The 10,534-nt window shown below is 41.8% G+C and overlaps 1 protein-coding gene across 1 annotated transcript; it reads left to right on the plus strand.

Annotated features, from left to right (window-relative positions):
• The first annotated feature begins 5,731 nt into the window (after window positions 1–5,731).
• HEXIM1 (HEXIM P-TEFb complex subunit 1) lies at window positions 5,732–7,606 on the plus strand. The gene has a single exon (XM_088470746.1). It carries the CDS (start codon window positions 6,131–6,133, stop codon window positions 7,004–7,006), a length of 876 nt encoding a protein of 291 aa, XP_088326872.1. The 5' UTR covers window positions 5,732–6,130; the 3' UTR covers window positions 7,007–7,606.
• Window positions 7,607–10,534: the final 2,928 nt, after the last annotated feature.

Raw genomic sequence — 10,534 nt, forward strand, 5'->3', positions numbered from 1 at the left:
CAAGCTGGTTCATGTACATGAACCTCTGTAAAATGTGGATCAGTGAAGCGGTAAGTTGACCACTACAGGTCCTGGCCAGTCTCCAAAAGATTTTTTTTCATAAATGCGCCAATAAGTTATATTTTATCTTTTCGGTAAGTAGTAAAAAAAGAAGAAAAAAAATCAGACATTGCTGCAATGAGGCTCTCAACAATAAATGGGCCCCCAGGGGTAAATTTAACAGCAGGTATCAGGCAGGTATTCAAAGCCACCAATAATTGGTGGCTTTGACTTGTTGGAAATGCATGTGTACAGGTGCGGTGGTAAGGCAGAATTATGTACCAGCGGAATGCCTTATCAATACATACCCACTCTGCTACACTGTTTTGGATGGACAGGAGCAGGGTGTGATGCAGCTCACCAACTTGTGACTGTATATAGCTTGCAGGTAGTGGTGCAGGATGCTGGAACAGCGGTAATTGCAGGTTTAAATACCGGGCCTCTCTCAGAATTAGGTGGGAGATGTCCGTCTCCCACTATGGGTCATATTCAATATGGGGCGAATAGTCCGTTATCGGCGATAATTTATCGCCGATGACGTCATTTTCGCCTATTTACAATATCCCTGTATTCAATTACATTGACTTTTCGCCGGTGCGAAAATTCAATGTAAAAAAACGGGGATAATTTTTCCTCAGCCTTTTGCTGGCGAAAAAAAGTGCACAATTGAGGTTTAGAGGTGCAGGCTTAAAAAAAATAGCCTGTACCCTTGGGAATGCCCCCTTAAAACGATCTGTGTTACAAAAAAAAAAAATAGGGACACCCCAAAAAATGTATTTAAATTTTGGGTTTTAAAAAAAAATAATAGGGAACACACTTCAAAATTAGCGGAACTAGAGGGGTTCTCTTATATGCGGCAGGTGTTTTCTTCATTGCGGGAGTAGCGGCAGGGGCATTTTTGCTGAATTTTTTTAAAACATTTCAGGGAGTTAAAAACATGCTTGCACCCATTTTCAAGTACCCTAAATTTGATGGCCATAGTTATTTTGCCCCCAAAAAACTTCTAAATGCTCTTCTGCATCACCTTCTTCAAAGCCTAATTTATGCACCTGCCGCGGCTATTTAAAAACCCGACTTTCTTCTGTAGGCAAAAACGGGGGTACCCATAGTGATCCCCAAAGTCAGGATATCTTTAGGGGGTCCTAGTATTATTTCCGGCAAATTCCCATTTTTTTTGTCGCTGCTCCAAGTTTCGCCGGTTCCCGATTTTGCCTACTTTGAAATTGAATACGGGAAATAGCGGGCACGCACGCGATACTTTTCCACCTGGAAAACAGGCGAAGGAGGCAAAAAGTCTGGACTTTTCGCCTCAAATTGAATACGGGCCTATGTCACTATCTCACACTAACAAGATGGTGCTGCGCATGCGCAGTACTGACCTCAGTAGCCATCTTGGATCAGGAAATGAAGCCTCCTTGGAGGTACTTTAAGCATGGAGTCTGTGCAGTAGCACACTCCACTATCAACATGACTACTGGTGTTAAAACGGAAATAGCAATAACAAGCAAGACAAGCCTGATTTAGCATTTATTACTATTTCTGTTTTAAATTCAGTTGCTTAATAAATATACCCATTAGTCTTAACAACCCTCAAATTACAAACCTTCCTCTGCAATTCACAACCCCCCATTCTGTACACCTTGTGGTGCCTAATAATAATAAAAACGGATAATAAATAATAATGAGCCATTTCATCCCAACACATATCTGTCTCACTTGTTTCTCATACCACTTTTAAAAACTGCAGTAACCTAGGCTGGGTTAATTAACTGATGTAAACATTTTTCTTCATTAAGTCAGCCAAGGTTAATGCAATGGGAAAATATGTGGAACACACAGGTGCAGTTTTGTCGAGAATGAAATTTAAGGTATTTAAGTGACACAGGACCTGATTCAGAGATGGACAGAATTGCAGAGCCGCTCACAAGCGACTGCAATTCCGTCCATCTTAATGCAAATGCAGAAGATGGTGTCAGACACCTTCTTGCTGCATTTGCGAGCACCATTACAACAATCGCGACTGATGGTCGCGATGGTTGCTCCTTTAGTCAGGCTGTGGGAGCTGAAGCTTCTTGCAGCCTGACCGGGTGCTGGCCACCTCAGAGGCCAGGAATCAGCATCCACCGGCACAGACCCTGGCCTCGTCCTCCCAAAAAACGGGAGTGTCACTCCCCCGTTTCCAAGAACGGTGTCAATCATGCTGCGGCTTGGGGGCAGTCTGCGAGTGCAAATACAGGACCCGTTCTGCACCTGTGCAGAATGGGTCCTGTGCAAGAGCAGACTCGGAAACATCGGAGATGTACATTCGTCATCGAATGGACATCTCTGAATCAGGCCCACTGTTCCACAATCTGACATGCTCTGAATTAGAAAAGTAATAATACTTATGTTGTAATATTAAAGAAAATGTAACCATATTAATACTATTGTCACACAGGGTTAAAATATTCTAATATTTTCTTGCTAATTATATTCTCTTTTTATTATTGTCTCTATAGAGATGTAAAATGCTCATGTTAGAGCAACCAAGAACTCATAGATTATAATGGTAGACAAATGCAGCGATTAAATGCTACATTCTGGGGTAAATGTATGAAGCAGTGAAAAGAGTGGAGAAGTTACCCATGATAACTAATCAGCTCCTACCTATTCTTTTAGAATGTACTTGATAAATGCAACCTCAAAGCTGATTGGTTGCCATGGGCAACTTCTACACTGGCACACTTCTCCACTCTTTTCAAGCTTCATATATTTACCTCTGTGTTATCTATCAAATACTGGCATGTTTGTAATGCTCTGTCCTAAAGTATGGACAGTTAGCGAGCCAGAGAATTAGATTAATAACACTTTCTTCCCTTCTCTGGCTCCCAAGATACCAGCGTCGCACAGATCTAAAATCTCCTACCAGTAATGATAATAATAATAATAATAAAAATAATAATAATGTAACTTATATAGCACTTTTCTCCTAATAGGGCTCAAAGAGCATTTACAGTACATTTTCATCTAAAACCCCAAATAGAAAATAAGCTTAACAGCAAAGAGAAACATTAGTGAAGGGACATTAGTGAAATGCATGAGTAAACAGGTGAGTCTTGATTCCATTTTTAAAGAATTCTAGAGTGGAGGCCTCTCGAACTGTGCAGGGAAGCGGGTTCCATAGAGTAGGAGCCGCAAAGCTGAAAGCTCGACCCCAGATGAATTCAGAGAGATTCTAGGTACTGCTAATAGTCCTTCATCTACAGATTGTAGTAATTGAGTGTGTCAGTAAGGGATGAGAGGCTGCTTCAGGAACTTTGGACCCTGGTTATGTAGGGCTTTGAAAGTCAGTAAGCCAATCTTGAAAGATTCTCCATCTTAAAGGCAGACAATGAGGAAAGTAGAGAATGGGTGAAGGGCTGGAATGGGGCTGGTTGGTTAATAGCCTGGCAACTGCATTTTCTATCAGCTGCAAGCAGAGCAATTCTTTTTCTGGGAGACCCAGGTAGAGGTCATTACAGTAACAGTGGCACATTCTCACCTTCTAAGCGCTACTCTCATGTACCCTCTTCTCCGCCACTAATACTATTTTGGTGCAATCAGACTTTATCATTCAGGAAGTATGGTCACTCTTTCAGTCCTTGGCTGGCAGATGGCATATGATTTCCCCATGTTCTGGAATGCTCCTACAATTTCCCTTCATTTTACAGGCTACAGGAATTTTCAATACCGCCTAGAAACCTCTACCAATACCTGCAATTCAGAATTTTTTCTCAATATTAAAATTTCTTTTGCACAGAAAGCCTTTAACAACATTTGAGTGATTACCAGAAGGGAGGGATAGGGGAGGCGGGAGGTGAAAGTATACTTACCCGACCCGTCGGGATACCAACCATTGGAATGCCGCTGTCGGTATTCTGACAGGAGGCATCCCGACAGCCAGCATATCATACCAATTCCACTTGAAAAGGCAGTCTCAGATTTGTAATATGTGGGGACCCTGAGCCACATTTTATAATCTGAGACTGCCTTTTCAAGAATAGCAGCAAATACACAATGCATATTATATCAAAACATGGAAGGCATCCATCATCATCTTTTCCTTCTCGGTATCCCCAAATATTCTGCATGTCCATAACAAAATTGGACCAATAACTTATTTTGACCCCTCTATGTTTATACCATAATCTTCTTGTATGTGTTTACGTCTGATCTTAAAGTGCTTTTGTGTTACTCAAATGATTCTCCCATAAAGCTGTTACAACAAAAATAAATGCTGGAGTTTTAAACCTTTTCCGAGTTTGGCCGGTAGGTTTGCGCCATCCTCAGATGGCTTAAACCGCGTTATGCCTATGGAGGCATTCTCGCAGGATCTGGAAACTGTGTGCATGTGTAGTGTCAGATTCTCAGGAGTCTTTAAAAAATGTGAAAGACTCCTCCTATATGCCAGGGATGTAACTCACAGGTACAGAGGTTATCGCTACTGCTGTCACTGCAAGTTATTTAGTACATAGCGGGGACATTTTTGGTAACACAATAAGTCTGTCACGAGACAGACTGTTAATAATAGCGGCACTGCTGTGCCGCTATTATTAACATAGACCACTAAATAAAAAGTAAATATGTATAAATATATGTTTGCATTAACAAATTGTTAAAAACAGATTTAAAAAAAAAAAAAAAAAAAAAGCTTTGGTCTGTCCCAAAACTGAGGACTACTGGCAACTTGAACTATACAATGAAATTACACGTTTTGGTAATATATTCATACTGTGCTATGTATTGATCGTCACCACTTATAGCTACATACTCAGATTCATCAACCTGTACAAACGTTAGAGGGTGTGATATATCAATTACTGCCCATGTGCAAGCCAGAATATATCCACTTCCTGTTGGATTCAAAGTTCAGTCATTTCCGCTTTAAGACGGGACTAATTACAGCGTATGTTTACAAGACCCTGCGCGGAGAGTTTCATACATTGATGTGAAGGTATGATTCATTGTATACCTCCGCCGCAGATAACAAAATAAACCCCGCTACTGTGTGACTCCATACGTAACATTTGCGAACCGCCCCGTTACTGTTATGGTCGTACTCTCGCGAATGGCAATGTTGTCTGATGCAGCGTATGTTCAAATATGAGCGATTCATTTACGATCTTTTTTTCTTACAGCTACATGGTCTGTGCTATATGTGTGTATATGCGGGGGGAGGGGAGGGAGGTAAATATGAAAATAATGTATGACCGGAATCATATAGCGCTTGTATTGTTCTACCATACTGTAGCTTAGCTGAAATCTACCATTATTGTTGGGCTACTCAATCTGCAAACGTATACACCACGGAAAAATAATATTCCGTTCCACCCACTGGCAAGCACAAATGGTACAGCCCACGGTCGGTGATTGGTTGCATAATCATAGATAGACAGTTACTTCATCCAATGGTATTTCGTCTATAGCTTGGCAACAGCCCGTTGATCCCCTAGCCAATAGGATGATAGAAAAGGCGCTGCTCGAATTGCCGGCGCTTATTGGCCAGCGGTTGGGTGACATTCAGAGGCTTTGTGGGAGTGGTAGTCAAATATACTTTAACCCCTCATCAGCGGCTATCATGGTGGACTACAACTCCCATAATTCAGCATCAGCGTGACAACGACGCATGCGCTTCGTAAGGTGGGCCGGGTTTAGTATAAAAGGCAGCGTCCCAGGCTGGGTAGCAGCAGTCGGAGGTTGCTTGGCGAGTGTGTGTGCTTGCTCAGAGATAGGAGAGAAGGCAGGAGGAGGAGGGGGCTTAGCTGCCCAGTCTGTGTGTCCTTACAGCAGCCGCCAGCTGGTGGCAGCCTCAACAACTGCATTCCAGTGCAGCAGCCTCTAGTCAACACGCTTGCCTCTGAAGTGGGAAGAACACTCTGGAGTTCTCATCTCAAAGGTGCTGCTGTCATGCCAGGTGGATTTATATTACAGGCAAGTTGATTCCCTCTGCTTCAAGACTCCTTTAACACTTAAAAGCTAATAGGGAACTGAACACCTTTTAAGTAACAAACCTTGCATCCAAGTGGGACTTTGATTCCTTTGCTGCACCCCAGGGAGGGGAAATTGGGGTGCCATGGCTGAAGTGGGAGTTCAGGAGCCAGCCTTACCCTGCAAAACTTTGGCAGGTGGGGGTTCCCTGCTGGCCAGCCAAGATAGTGGGTGGCAACAGAGAGCAGAGGAGGGGAGAGGGGAGTGCCTCAGAAGAAATCCCTCCACCCTGTCCTGCCCAGAAGAAGAAGAGGACCATGGTAAGGTAGGGCAGCTTGGCCATGGCAAAAACCAACAGGAAGAAGAGTGGAAGGAGCTGGGCAAAAAGCGGCATCGGCGGCTTCCATCCAAAAAGAAGAGGAGGTGGAAACCTTACAATAAGCTGACTTGGGAGGAGAAAAAGCGCCTGGAAGAGCGGGAGTCACAGAGGGCGTCCAGGATGAGGGCAGAGATGTTTGCAAAGGGGCAGCCTGTGGCACCTTACAACACCACACAGTTCCTCATGGACGATCATGACCAGGAGGAACCAGACCTGTGCCCGCCGCAGCGGAGAGGTCCTGCTGCCCTTCCCTCCATTCATGCCAACTCTTTCAGCAAAGGTGACAGCACAGAGGAGGAGGTGGAGGAGGAGGACGATGGCACCGGCAGCGACTGCATGGGCAGTGATGATGGTGCAGAATTCTTACAGAAAGACTTCTCAGAGACGTATGAGCGCTATCACGCAGAAAGCCTGCAGGACATGAGCAAGCAGGAGCTCATCCGGGAATACATGGAGCTGGAAAAGTGCTTAAGCCGCATGGAGGAAGAAAACAATCGCTTGAGGCTCCAGGAGGTGACGGCTGCACAGGTAGCCGGGTCCAAGGACTCCAAGATCCAGGAACTGGAGATGGAGTTAGAGAAGCTCAGAGAAGAAAATCAAAGGCTGCAGCGGGAACGGGAGCAGGTGGTGTCTGACCCTTAGATGCAATGGCAGAAATGGCTCCATCTCAAAATGGATTTTTCCCCTTTTCCATGTACTTTCTGACAGTCATTACAGAGCCATACAAATTCCCACCCCTAAATCCTTACATTGGGAGACTACAAAAATGTCCTGACCTGTGAATGCGCATTACAATGACTGCTGGTCACAATGACTGTAGATCTCCTTCAGAAACTCTGACTTCCTTTTTACAGTACGTGATCAAAAGACAACCTAGTTTTATGATGTCTGTAGTTCCTATACTTGTTTTTGTTACAACTATCTTGTCATTTACAACACTGGTCTCATTCTCTCACCTTTTTATTCTTTTTCATTTAATGTTTATTTTTGTCTTTACTCTGAAGGGATTTTTTTTTTTTTTTTTTTAAATAAATGTTTAAACTTTACCAAATCAGTTATAATTATTTTGTATGTTCTGTTCATGTCTACCAATGTTTGGAAGTCATGCATGGTTTTTTTGTAACGATACATGTTTGTCTTTTTATGTTAACCTAAAGTATACCACTTCGTCCTTTCCTTTTTTTTTTTTGTTAAATATATACACACATTCCACCCCCCCTCTTCCCCCCCCATTTCTTAATACATTTTACAAATGCTGGTATGTGTGTGTATGTAAATATATATATATATATATATATATATATATTTTTTTTTTTTTTAACAGTATATATGAAAAGTATGGTGTGTTGTACAGTTGCAGGGGAAGTGTTTTATAAAATGACTCTGCGTGTGTACAGTATGTGTATTGCAAGCCAGTATGAAGCCACTCTAAACTTCAGCTTTATATCAGTAGAATTTCCTTTTTGAAAATGGATTTGGAGTTATATCTTCCAGCTATGTTGTTATTTCATCAGCTATATTTGGGACTGTCAGCAAAATGCACTTCTCAATCTTGTTTGTTCTCTTACTGGTAATGGAAAATCTGTTAATTTTTAGTCTAAGCAGGAAACGACTCCAAGCATGATATTTGGGGGAAGATTCAATTGTTTAGCCGGCTGCTTTTTTATTTTTTAAGGTGCCCAATGGAGCAATTCAATCGTTGCTCCGTCTCAACGACATAGGTGCCGGTATGCTCTCACCCTCAGGACGGTGCGAGCAAAAATGTGTGGGAAACTGCAGTTAGGACACCCTAACCAGGACTTTAGACCAGTTAAGCCGTTTTACATGGCTAAACACGGTAGTCTAATAGGGCGTGAAAAGGGCGTTAATTAGTGAGTGCCCAGTTTTGCAGTTCGATTGTTCTGGGCGCTCATTGTTGTCACCAACAATTGAATCTTCCCCATTGATTCTAAAGTAAGTTATTAATTTTATGGAAGTCTAAAACCTTGTTTTGTACATATCATTTTCTTATCCGTTGTAACGTTCTGTTCATGGTACTACAGGTTTATAATTGTATATCGCTTATATCCTTTGTGTTTCATTTGACAGCTAACTGATAAATCTATTCTGTACTAACCTGGCTAGAGTTGAGCAAAGTTGTGATTGTCATTTTGTGTTACCGAATATCACGGAACTAATCATTGTTTTGCAGAGGTATGATCAGAGATTCAATCTGGGTATAGCTTTTGCTTTGTCACTATATAATTTTAGTTTAATATTGTAATTTGTCAATTTGCATTTTGTGGAAGTAGGTTTTAAAAGCCAAATATCAAGTTTAAAGGTTTTTCTGTAATTGTAGTGATAACAAATGTACTTTTTTCTGTAAAGTTGGACTTGGAGTGCACAATAGTGCAGCCAATACAAAGGAGGACTAGGGCGATGGGCAGATAGTCAGATTGCATCCATTCACTGTGCGATGTATGCTGGTAATCTACATTCACAGCCTGTAGTTGTCTGAATGACTGTTGGTAGATAACAATTTTCATAACCGAACCAAACAAGCCAAACTTTTTTTTTTTTTTATAGCTGTTTCAACTATTTTGGTCCATAGATGTTTTGGTTTATTCAAGCCAGCTGGTTGGTCAGAACGATTATTGTACAGTATGTTCCTATCTTATGATTATGTATTTGCATAAGGGGTAGTTGGACCCATTATCTTATATGTATTCATTAACATGCCTATGACTTTCAAAATAATTCAATTCAGCTCATAATGAGACAACACATTACTACATAGTAGGAAGAAATGCATACTGATAACTTTACTTCCCCTGCCCTTTTAACTAAATATAAGGAACTGTACCTATAACATATGTTTGTGTGGGTTTTTATTATTTTCTTTACTTAGCCCTTGTGGAATTACACAATTTATAGTTTTAAATACCCTGGAACTTGGATAGTGAATATCTGCTGATGTGAATATACTCCAGGTGCTTAACATAATATTAAATACATGTCCCTCTAGTCATTGTCTCTTCATAGAAGCATCTGGATCTTGAATTATCAGTTATGTAGTAGACATCTGGAGAAATAAGTATAATGGGATCATTATTGGTGTAAAGTTGGCCATACACCTTAAGATTATCTGTCCAAGAACTAGTTGTCTGTTTTCCAGTGTTTGGGGAGCAAATAGTTTATCGTCATTTGCTCCCATACATTACCAGATTTTCGTTCCAACTAGTTAGATGGTTGGACAGATAATACTAAAGTGTGTGGCCATCCTAACGCTGGCACTGCAAGCTGCAGGGGACCGGTAAGGGACTTTTTTTTTTTTTAATTTTCTTAATTCCCTATTTAGCATTTTACACCTAAGGCTGACATGTGATTCACTTTTATTGTCAGTGCTAGCTATATCTGGCCTATGATTGTTGGGAATCTGTATGAACTACCGCCGGCTGCATGGCCGGCGTTTCGATTCCCGACAGCTGAACAGATCCCGGCAGCCCGACAGCGCTGGAAATCCCGAACGTCCTGAAGTAAGTAAAAACTAACCTAACCCTCCTTAGGGGTGCCTAACCCTCCCCCCACACCCCCCTGCGGCTGTCTGCTCGCGGCATCCGGCATCACTACGATCGGGATGCCGGGCGCCTGTCTCCCAGCGTCGGGAAAATGACAGGCGTCTAGATATGTCATTTAACCCACGTCGGGAAGCCTGCTGTCGGGATCACGTCAGCCGGTTTCCCGATTGCATCCCGTTTGTTGTGACTGTCCAGAATCATCTTGAGGTAAGAGTTTATGGATTCTAATATATTATGCTCTAAATTGTACTTCTGGTAGGAATTATTGTTATTGCATGAGCCTCTATTAAGTACTGTTCTATACAACATAATATTACAGTGAAATAGAAGAGCTGGTGGCAAATTAATAGTTGTGTAAATTGACAAAGGTCCTAGAAAGTGTTTTCTTCCTGCAAGTCTGGTGCTTAAACTGTGTGATTAAATTAGCCTCCTTCACTTTTTTTTTTTGTGTTTTTTATTAAGGATCAATAAGGGATAATGGGACTGATTCAGAGATGGACGCTGATGCGATCGCAGCTGCGATTTTACACGGAATGCAGCTGCGAAATATATGCTAATGGTTTCAAAGCTTGAGCATAAGGAGGCCCACCGCTGTCTTCTCGTAAGCGCACTA

Source organism: Taudactylus pleione, unplaced genomic scaffold, assembly GCF_031769625.1.
Source record: "Taudactylus pleione unplaced genomic scaffold, aTauple2 ptg000102l, whole genome shotgun sequence".
NCBI classification, from domain to species: domain Eukaryota; kingdom Metazoa; phylum Chordata; class Amphibia; order Anura; family Myobatrachidae; genus Taudactylus; species Taudactylus pleione.